The sequence below is a fragment of the Siphateles boraxobius genome, unplaced genomic scaffold, assembly GCF_051911475.1.
Source record: "Siphateles boraxobius isolate OS27281-9 unplaced genomic scaffold, OSU_SipBor_1 8, whole genome shotgun sequence".
NCBI classification, from domain to species: domain Eukaryota; kingdom Metazoa; phylum Chordata; class Actinopteri; order Cypriniformes; family Leuciscidae; genus Siphateles; species Siphateles boraxobius.
In genome coordinates, this window is record NW_027509208.1 from 21,498,779 (window position 1) to 21,510,000 (window position 11,222).

The following is an 11,222-nucleotide window of genomic DNA, read 5'->3' on the forward strand; positions in this document are numbered from 1 at the left end:
TACTGGAATATGCCTTATGTTATTTATGGCTGATAAAATATGAGTAGTATTAGGATGCTATTTAATTCAAACTGCATTCTAAATCACTTTGTTTTTATGAGCATGATACAAATTACAACCTTAAAAAGCGTTCAAAAGCGTTTATGTATTTTTAGTACACGTAAATGTGCCACTTTAATTTCTGTAATAACTATCCTGAAACCTTGCGTTTAATTTGCCATTATTCAGTTATATTGCGTTGTGTGATTCAAACATATCTATTTATCAATGAAAACTTTAAATTTCAAGACCTCTTTATGGAAAAACGCATTTTTTGGCTTCACCGAATATTTTAAAGGGAATGTAAAGTGTTTTACTCAAAAAAAAATTAACAATTTTCACATTCATAAATGTGAGTTTACTAATATAAAGCCCAACTTTATTGTTATGTTGAATGAAGGCTGTGCATAGTCATAGACAGCATAGAGACTGTTAAATAATAAGAAAGCTTTGTGAGTTTGTGAACATTAGGCTACTATGTATTTGAAATTAGATACACACCTTTTTTACAGTCTATGATACACACACTTAATCTGATTTTTAAATCACTGTTATATATTTATTTTTGTATTTATAATTGTATGATGTTCAATATTTGAAAATGCACATATAAAGTTAATGTAATGTAAATGTTTTTTGTTTTTTTTTAATGTCCACATGACACCGCAATTACGCGATGACGTAAAAAACTGAATTTGTTTTGAACCGGCTCCATGTAACGATTTGTTTGAAAGAGCCGATTCGCAGAATGACTCTGACTTCCCTTCACTATCTTGCTGTAACGCTCCTCCCTATGCGTAACGGTATTGGAGTCATGTGCGGATTTGGTCCTCGGGGCCACCGTAGTAGGCTTTCACAACCGGAAGTTTACGTTGATGAGTTTTGCAGATTGACAGCCAGACGCCAGACTAAACAGGACCTGTCTATGAACAGGACAACCGCATTATTATTATTTTTTAATAATTTTATTAGACGTGCAGGCGTCATAAAACGTGCAGGCGTCATAGGGTGCATAAATTATATGCACCCTATATTGCATATAATTTAATCGCATTGTATTAATGTGACACTTTGAGCATGGCCGCGGAGTTTTTAGTGATGTTGTATGAGTATTCTCCTCTCTTTTACATTACTGTGATATCAGTATGTTTCATCATCACTGTAGCTGCTGTGTTGGGCTGGTAAGTCAATGTTGATCAGGACAAATTAGCATTTTAGGCCAGTGTTAAAGTGGTGAACTATGTGTTATGTTGATTTCTCTCAGTCTGAATTGTGCATCTCCAATGAGTTAGTTCCTTTTTCAAAGCAGAAGTTGCACTTTTATCTTTGTCTCACTAACTTTAGTATCTCCTGTCAAGGTTTGGATTTGATGTTCCCGTCATTTTACGCAGTTCAGATGATACTGAATCTTTAATTCCTGTGCCTGAGAGGAAGATGGTGCAGGTGACCAATCCCTTCGCTTTGGAGATGGACTCTCCGGCTGGGACAGTAACTGGTGAGAATCAACTCACCCAATGTTGAATCCATTTCAAATGAGTCAAGAGTAGTCCATAAGTGTGTGTGTGTGTGTTGTGTCAGAGGGTGTGAGCTTGCGGCCGTATTGTCTTGAAGACTGTCTCCTCAGCTGTTTCTGGGGCTGTGGGGTCCCAGCGCTCCAGGCGGCCCTTCAGAGTCACCAGCGTGGGGTCCGGCTCGACACACCAGAGCAGTTTCAAGAGGCTCTGCAGTTAAGATATCTTCACTTCCAAAGCTTCAAGTATCCTTTTAATTTAACTCTTATAGTAGTAATAGCTCTGTAATAACATTCCACATCGTCCTTCCACCAGATCCATATTTGAAAATTGAGGTAAGCTGGGCCACTTTTTACTTGAGCTGTACAGAAAATATCTTAATCTATTTCAGGATGTGTGCGCCATCAACTAAAAATTAACAAATTGCATCAAAGAGCTATAAAAATGACTTTTAGAGACAGAACTTGCCTCACATTTAGGGTAGACTTATGTCATCATCATGATCAATGCACATAACTGCATATAATGTACATAAATGAGTCAAATCTGTATCGTCATCATGATGATTTACTTAATGATTAGCTAAATTATTTCCGCAGCAATATTATGGACTTAAATAGTTAAATATCACTGTAGAAATGTATGCCTGTATCATGAAACATATGTTGCCTTAGTAAAACCTTCGTAAAACATTTTGTCTTTTAAGTGGATGTTCAACTTAAAGGGATCATTCACCCAAAAATGTATATTCTTTCATCATTTACCCACCCTAATGTTGTTGCAAACACGTATAAATGAACACAAGAGAAGATATTTGGAAGAATGTTTGTAACCAGACAGTTGATGGTAGTCATTGACTTCCATAGTATTTTTTTTCCTACTATGGAAGTCAATGTGTGCCGTCAACTGTTTAATTACCAACATTCTTCAAAATATTTTATTTTGTGTTCAGTAGAAGAAAGAAACTAATACAGGTTTAGAACAACATGAGGGTGAGTAAATGAAGACAACATTTTAATTCTGGGGTGAACTATCCCTTTAAGTGGAACATTGAGTGATAATATTTCAAAGTGATTTCCATCATTTTCACAGACAATAATAATATGCTATTTACCCGCTTTAAAAACGTTCCAGTAAACACTGCTAGGGATTAGAAGTGAAAAGGGGAGACAATTTCATTGTAAAGAATTTGCATGACAACAAACCTGGAAAGAGACAAGGACTTCTTTGTGCATTCCAGTGATTATTCATGAGTAATATCAGGAATTAATCAGGATAGCATACCAATACCAAAAAATTAATAGTCAGGAGAAAAATAATCCATTGACTGAAAAGAGCTCTTGCCATGGATATTTTTGTTATACCATGTCAAGACCGCAAGTGTTTAGGGTGCCATTTGGGACAGGGCCTAGTATTGTATCTGTATAGTGTGCCTTACTGAAGAAGAGTCATGTGACGTGACAAACAGATCTTACACCACTCCCACGTTTTAAATTCATAGATGGAAGACAATGGCATGTTTTGTCCTTAACATAATACAAGTATACAGAAAGAAGAAAAAGTCGAATACTTCACCCAGATGCCAGCAGATCTCGGAGTAACCGATTTTGGGTTGCTCCCCCGGGACCGATACCCCTTGGTAGCTGTGCTGACACTGGCCAATATGGAAACCAGGGACAACTACAACATTGTAAGCAGCTGAGAGTCTTTCATTATCAGATTTGTTTGATGGGAACAGGTCTGTTATTCTCTGTTGTTTTCTAGGTGGCCAGTGTGACAGTTCTCCATGTTCCTGATGTCAAATACAGACTCTCTGCCAGAATTTTGTTCCAGTATCTTCTCACGGCGCATGGAAACTTTTATGATCTGAAGGTATCAAAATGTATTTACATTTTGTCTTTTGTTCTTGGCGTGGTCATTTTTTTGTATGCTCATTTTGATCACATTTAACCTTCATCACCTAGCGTCCCTAAAGCAAAATTGGACAGTACCGTTAATTAAGTTAGCGTTAATTTGGTCTCGTGTGCTTCAAACTCTTCGCAGCCTCTCTTCATGTCAGCAGACAACAGCTTGTCTGGATCCACAGAGCCTTCGACTAGCACTCAAGACACTGAGCCACAACCTGAAACGCCATTTGAAGAGGGGGAGGAGTCTGACTCAGAGGGGGAGTGGCCTGATACTCAAGGCAAGGACTGTGTGGTGTGTCAAAATGCACCGACGAACAGAGTGCTTCTGCCATGCCGACATGCATGCGTATGCGACGGCTGCGTGTGCCGCTTCCAGCACTGTCCGATCTGCAGAGCTTTTGTCCTTGAATCCTTTGCGCTGTCAAACCGACCAGCTCATGATGATATTGAAGTGGAGGACTTCATGGAAGACTAAACCTATTTAAAGCCAGTATTAAAGGCAAGCCTTTGCTGGAAAGGCTAAACCTGAAAAGGAAACATTGTAGCATCTTCAAGGTTAAGAGATGCAGGCAGCTGACCTTTAACCCCACATATGGATGGACACTTCTAGTATTATTTCAATTTTAGGATTTTGAATTAGTGCTTGTAAAATGTGTGTAATATAGAAATTTTAAGTTGAATAGGATATTTTTATTTATTTTTTCAATATATTGGTTGAACTAACAAATACATGATTCAGAGTGACTCATTGTGGAGTTTTTCTTGTGGAGATTGAGGTACAGCGATACTGTGGGAAAACCATGAGAGTATATTTTATTATTTCTTTCTTTTATCATTGACTTTAATGATGTGGAAGGAAGCAGGCCAGGCACACATTTTATATAACAGATCACACAGAATTATAAAGAGCCGTATCATTTTTCAGGTCTACATACTAGGCCAACAGGTAAAGATTTGCATTAAATTGGGGTTAAACAATGCATTAACTGAACAACTGAAGTCACTTGATGGTAGCAATGGAAATGTTTTCAAATGTTGACACAATCTATTGCAGTAACTTTAACAAAAAAAGTGTTGTGTCCATGGACAGTGTTGATTTCTGACTAACCCCTCACGTTTATACTTTTCACAAAAAAATTGTTTTTTTTATACAGGTTTGTAGTCCAGTTTGGACTCCAGCTTCTTGGAGTCTGCCACTTTCCTCACAGCTTTCATGAAATCCTCCTGAGTCACATAATCATGATCGGCACGAATGGCAAACATACCTGTGGGACAAAAAGGATCACAAAAGTTCAAGGTTAGCATTATACCGTTAGACCCAAAAAAAAACCTCTCCACTAACAGCTGTTAAAAAACAAAAGTGGACATGCAACATAAAATTCAAAATGGTTTCATTGGGGGTTTTTTGTCCACATTTCTATGGACAACAAACCTCTGAAAAATATTGGAGGACTGCTGCAGAAGTGCATGACCTAAGTTGTCATAAACATAAGAATTATTTTAAAGCGCTTCAAACTAACTCGTAATCATTCAACACAGCTCGCCCTATCAGGTGCTCTAGCGTTTGAGATATTCCCCAGCGCATAACTTGCATTTGACAGTTTCTCTGTAAATGTTAGAAAGTCAAGAAAGCAACTGTTAAACTTCACTGACAGTGCATTTAGTTGGTGCTTTTATTTTTCTTTAACAGTGGGCAAGTTTTACAATGTAATGTTTATATTTTAATAATCACAACCCTTTTTTAAATCCTTCGATTTACACATTAGGGATTTTCACACTTGAAATAGTTAACCCTGGGTCATTCTATACCCAGGCAAACAGAATCCTGGGTTATTTTGCTTCACATTGCTCATAATTTACCCAGGTTAACAATTAATTCTGAGCTTTCATAAGATGTCTTTCACACTGTACCTAAACCTTGGGTTAACATCCTTATTTGCATATATGCGGTGTCACTGATTGGACAAACGCCACACGCAAATTTTTCTCATAAAGGCTCTAGCATTTGGCATCCTTGAATTATATATTGCAGACGGTCCTGTCGAGTTTATCCTAAATGGATATATAATGAAATAATGAAACTGTCTCCTCTTCTCTCTAGTAGTCACATTTTCGGTCACTATTTGACATTTTCCGGAGCACGGTTTCATAACCCCGGGTAAAAAGCGATGCAAATTACAACGGTTAAAAGTGGGGTTTAGAATGGATTATAACCCGAAAAGACCTATTGTTTGGAGGGCAACATTGGGCAGGATGTAGAAAAACATTTTAAAATAATAAAAAAATGAAAATGAGGTGTTTCAACAAACTAAAAAAAACTTTTTGGCCATTCATTTACACAACAACAGCGTTTTGGGGGCCTGAAAACATGTTTCAACGTACAAGTTTTTGAGTATGATACCATTATCGTCTCCATGTAAACTACAAATACAATTAGCAAAATAATTGTTCAATGCATCTCTAATTATATTAGCATGGTGCATTATTATTTTATTTTTTTAATTAATCAACTGATTGTTCCCATTCCCTAGTATATGACTGGATTTTGTCTTAGTTTGTATATACATGCTAGATCATGGCAAATATAGTTAGTTTCTTTAAAACAAACTCCTTGATTTGCACTTTTTCAATGTAACATTACCTACCAGCTTCAGTGCAAACATTCCTCAGATCAGCTCCATTGAAACCGTCTGAAAGCTTGACGATGGCTTCATAATCTGGAAACAAAAGGAAATGTGATGAGAGAGGAAAAGGAAATGTGATGAGAGAGGAAAAGGAAATACTCCCCAGAAAAAGTCACAGCTGTAAAAAAAGAGACCGGAAAGTCATGGAGGCGTACCTATATCTCCATGCTTGGTGATGGGCCCAGAGTGGATCTTCAGGATGTCAAGTCGAGCCTGTTCATTGGGCAACTCAATGTCTGTACGGTGGGGAAAGAAAAGTTAAAGTTTTCAAGTACAGTCACTGAATGTGTAAAGCGGGAGGATACTGAAACAAACGTACGGATCTTTCTGTCCAGTCGGCCAGGACGCAGTAGCGCAGGGTCTAAAGTGTCCGGCCGGTTAGTGGCCATGATCATCTTGACTCTATGCAGAGTATCAAATCCATCCATCTGATTCAACAGCTGATATAGAGACAAAAACATTTAATCATGCGATTAACATGTTTTTTTTATCATGTACATTTTGATATGCAGGAAGGCTTCAATTAAATTAGGCATTAATAGACAAGATAAAGGTTTATTAAATAAAGACAAAAATCCAATTGACAAATTTTGAAACCTCCATAAGTGTCCTTTGGATCTCTCTATCTGCAGACGTTCCTTCAGAAAACCGACGACCACCTTCAAAAACGAAGCGTGTGTTAATATAAATTCAGAACAACTGCACTGCTGAATTCCCATGGCTTGAATACGATGTGGAGAAAGAGCATTACCAATAGCGTCGATCTCATCCATGAAGATAATGCAGGGCTGATGGTCTCTGGCATAGTTGAACATCTCTCTGATGAGTCTGGCGCTCTCACCAATGTACTTGTCAACAATGGAGCTGGACACGACCTGATAAACAACATGTTTTATTCAACACGATGACCTTAACCATAACAGTTGGCTTGTGTCAAGTTAAACTCCAGCTAAATAGTTCATTTACTGCATCTAAACCAACATACCTTCAGGAAGTTGCAGTCCAGCTGACTGGCCACAGCTCTGGCAAGAAGGGTCTTTCCAGTGCCTTTACAAAAAAATCGAATAAATTAAATATTTTTGTGAAAAAACACATTTGTTTCATATTTGGACATCTCAATAACAAGTAAGTGTCCACCAAACCATAACAGGGTGACTGACCTGGAGGTCCGTACAGGAGGCAGCCCTTGGGAGGGATGATGCCCACCCTCTGGAACAGCTCAGGATTGGTCAGAGGAAGCTCAATTACCTACAACAGAGAATCCATTATTAAAACCGTTCAACAAGTTCAGTATAGTCCAAAGCTGCATTCATGCTGTAATGCACAGATCCAGCCTTTAAACACTGTTTTACATTCAGACATACGAGTGTTTAAACTCAGGTCAGATGACTGGGTATCAGATTTATACTTGATTTTGATGCATATGAAAATGGTCTAACAAAATTATTTGATATGTTCTTCCCATTTAAACACCTAATGAGCCGATTTGCACTCGATATCAGAAAAAGATAGAATATTAATGCTTAGTTCAAATGTTTGGTTTTGTTTTTGAAGAAATTAATACTTTTTTTCAGCAACGATCAAAAGTGACAGTGAAAATTTTAGGAAAAAGAAATCCAATTAAAAGAATTGTTCTTTTGAACTCTATTCAAAGAATATGTATAACATAGTATGATATAAAAATATATATATTTTTGTGATATCCATTGAAACATCACAACTGTTATAATAAGAATGTTTCTCGAGCAGCAAATCAGCATATAATATTATTTGAATGATTTCTGAAGGAGAATGTGACACTGAAGACTAGAATAATGATGCTGAAAATTAAGCTTTGCCATCACAGGAATAAATTAAATTAAAAAAAAAATATTAAAATGGAAACAGTTCTTTTACTATGTACTAGTATTTCACAATACCACTGTTTTTACTGTATTGCTGATTAAATAAATGCAGCCTTGGTGAACACTTCATCAGATCCCAATGATATATCAGTGTCTTTCTAACCTCTCTCAGCTCACGGATCTGCTCGGACAATCCACCGATCTCGGAGTATGAAACGCTGCCAGGATCTTCATGGGACATGTTGTACACTAGAGGATCCACCTCCCGAGGCAAATACCTTTAAAAAAAAATTATATATATATATATATATTTTTTTTTTTAGAAAACAAGGTTCTGGTAAAATGTACCAGTTGAATATTGAATATACTATTTTATATACACAAATGCACCTAGACTGGCCGCTAAGAGCACAAGCAGAGAGACTGAACCTCTTACCTCATGATAGTGAGAGTCGTCATGTCCAGAGCCACTCTAGTGCCTGGTTTAAGCTTGCTTTTATCCAGCTAAAACAACAAAATGTGACCAGATAAGATACAGGACATGAATTTTGGCCATTTAAATAAGCATTTGAAATCATCTTTTCCTAAGACATACTATTGGGAGATATAGATTGACAACTATGCAAGTAGTCTGCTATACTGTTAATGTATACATATATAAATGTTATCAACTGCAGCAAATTGCATATTTTTGGGACTGAGGAGTTTTTTCCTCCTCGTGTGTAAACTTCATTTAGAGAACGGGAATGTGAAGTCAGCCACGCAATGCAGTCTGGGACTTTAGGACACAGACAAGAAGAGACATGAGGCATAGTGGAGGTAGATGTTAAAATTTATACTATACAGTTAAAACATTATAATGGTGAACGCTTGCTGTCTTATGAAATGCCATAGCATAGTAGTTCATTGGCTTTATAATTTGTATTCATACATTTACTATTCACTACAGATTCATTAGAGAATGCCATGTGATTAAAGAGATTAGAAAAATTAATTTGGTCTTGTGTGTGGCAGCCATATGATTTCTGTATGAAATGTGATGAATATGGGCAGTGTCTTGGCCGCACAACTGAGAGCTCAAATGTACGCAAGAGATTCAAATAATAGTCTGTTTATTTTAAGCAAGTGTAAGCAGTTCATAAAAAGGTCACATAAGTACAGTTGTTTTTCTCTGCTGATTTGTAGTTTTCCTCATTGTACGCTCCTGAATGGTTCCTAAAATATGGCATCCACTACCCAGAATGCAATGCACAATGATGTAGATTCCCATTTTCTATACGAGCCATAAAATCCTGATACATTAAAATAAAACCTAATATAAGTTATGTGTTTCAATGAGGAATCCCTCTAATTGCACACTTTTTATAAACCTCCCGGTGTGGGGTGCCCACTAGGAGGCTGGAGCCCAAACTCGGCTTCCATCCCGAGATACTCCCGGTCAAACTTCAAACTACAACTCCAGTCAAGCCGACTTAAGGCTCCAGACCACCGGCCACTAACACCTACCCATCCCACCCAGGGCTCTAATCAAACATTAGCAAAAGGATTTTTTTTAGATTTCCCTGTCCCTGAATAAATACATTGATGTTTTACTTCAATGTTTTACGTCGGTGTGTGAGTGAGTGAGTGAATGGGTGAATGTGAGGCAATATGTAAAGTGCTTTGGTGGCCATTGGGTCAGTGAAAGCGCTATATAAATGCAGTCCATTTACCATTTTTACTTCTTTAAAATCAATAAATTTTTATATTTTGTGAATCAATGATGATGTGGACTTATTTGGAACACATGCGGGCCTTAAATGGTGCCCAAGTACCAAATAAGCCCATGCCAGACTTCTGACTTTATTCCTAAAATATCTTAATTGTATATTCTAAAATTTACATCAACTAATTAATACATTTTCAAATGAGAGATAAATCTTGCATTTTAACAAAAAACACTCTCTTAAAAAACAAGATCAATCTCTATGAAAAAAACCTAGACTTAGATTTTGGTGGGCTTAATAGGTACACTTATTACCCTATGTATGTATGCATGTACGTGATCATATATATATATATATATATATATATATATATATATATATATATATATATATATATATATATATATATATATGTACAGTATATACACACACCAAGGTTCTGTTCCAATTTAAAAAAAAGTTGTTAATTCATGTCAGGTTTAATTATAAAGTACAATCAATACAACATTCACCTGTCTGCGACATCCAACAACATAGCGTGGGCCATTGGTTGCTTTTACAATAACTGCAAAAGAAGAAAAAAATAAGGAACAGAACAACATTAGACTGACTATCAACTAACTGTTACACCAGAATAAAGGGCTTACATTTCTCCTCGGTCAGTTGTTTCAACACCTCACCAACAATCTACAAAGAATTGATGAGACCATCAGAAAAGCAGATCTCCGGCTCATTTCATGTTGGTATAATAAAACAGTGCAGCAGATTTATCTTACCTGTCCAACACTCTGTAAAGCTTTCAGATCATTCTCAGACTTCTCATACTGTTTAGTGAGTTCCTTCAGCTGCTCTCTCACTGAAACGGGCCAATGAAGCGATATAAATGGTTTATTTACATGCACAAACATGTGATAAAAGTTGAATCTCCTTCATGTATCAGATGCTAAACGTCCATTGGTGAAGGTTTCCTCAGGGAGAATAACTGACAGAGAAATAACTATTTTTCATTGTACAGGTTATTAAATATAGAAAGAACCCTTAAAAACATGCTGTGTACATTAATTTAATCATGTGAATGAAATCTGTCGGTAACGTTAATCTTAGCTGTTACCATTAGCCGCTAATTCATTTCAGCACTGCATGACAAAGCGACTTACAGCACAGACTGTCGAAATAAAACAAACAACAGCCGGAGACGGTGTCAAACTGGTAAATAACAGTCTGACGTGGACAGAAATACATCTTACTCACATTCTTTGAGGCGTCCGTCAATCTCTTTATGCTCAAGTAATTTTTTTCTGTAGTCTTGTAAACCTTTCTCCCTGGTATCCGCCATGTTCACTGCCGCTCCGCTCTGTAACTTCTTCTTCGTGCTGTTTAATGTCAGCGGTTGGCAAAAGCATGTGACGTGCATTACCGCCCCCTACTGGACGAACAACAGAGCGGTCGCGCACGGAAAAACCCCAATAAACACGTTTGTTGTTGTTGTTGTTTTTGTCAGATCAGTGGCCTCTATTATCGCCGTCTGTTG

At 37.1% G+C, this 11,222-nt stretch overlaps 2 protein-coding genes across 3 annotated transcripts; one reads left to right on the forward strand and one right to left on the reverse strand.

Moving 5' to 3' along the window:
- The first annotated feature begins 630 nt into the window (after positions 1-630).
- Positions 631-4,201, forward strand: cgrrf1 (cell growth regulator with ring finger domain 1). 2 transcript variants are annotated; one of them, XM_077220375.1, is made up of 7 exons: positions 905-1,021; positions 1,082-1,220; positions 1,398-1,534; positions 1,618-1,795; positions 3,093-3,240; positions 3,315-3,422; positions 3,594-4,201. In XM_077220375.1, exons 2-7 carry the CDS (start codon positions 1,117-1,119, stop codon positions 3,930-3,932), a joined length of 1,014 nt encoding a protein of 337 aa, XP_077076490.1. In that variant the 5' UTR covers positions 905-1,021; positions 1,082-1,116; the 3' UTR covers positions 3,933-4,201. The 2 variants fall into 2 exon arrangements, with proteins under 2 accessions (XP_077076489.1, XP_077076490.1); XM_077220374.1 differs by having other exon boundaries at positions 631-1,220.
- Positions 4,202-4,245: 44 nt separating this feature from the next.
- Positions 4,246-11,087, reverse strand: psmc6 (proteasome 26S subunit, ATPase 6). Its single transcript, XM_077220373.1, has 14 exons — positions 10,943-11,087; positions 10,468-10,547; positions 10,339-10,378; positions 10,204-10,256; positions 8,422-8,489; positions 8,149-8,263; positions 7,302-7,389; positions 7,127-7,188; positions 6,893-7,016; positions 6,739-6,800; positions 6,461-6,581; positions 6,297-6,377; positions 6,103-6,174; positions 4,246-4,722 (listed from the first exon to the last, which is right to left on the reverse strand). Exons 1-14 carry the CDS (start codon positions 11,025-11,027, stop codon positions 4,604-4,606), a joined length of 1,170 nt encoding a protein of 389 aa, XP_077076488.1. The 5' UTR covers positions 11,028-11,087; the 3' UTR covers positions 4,246-4,603.
- Positions 11,088-11,222: the final 135 nt, after the last annotated feature.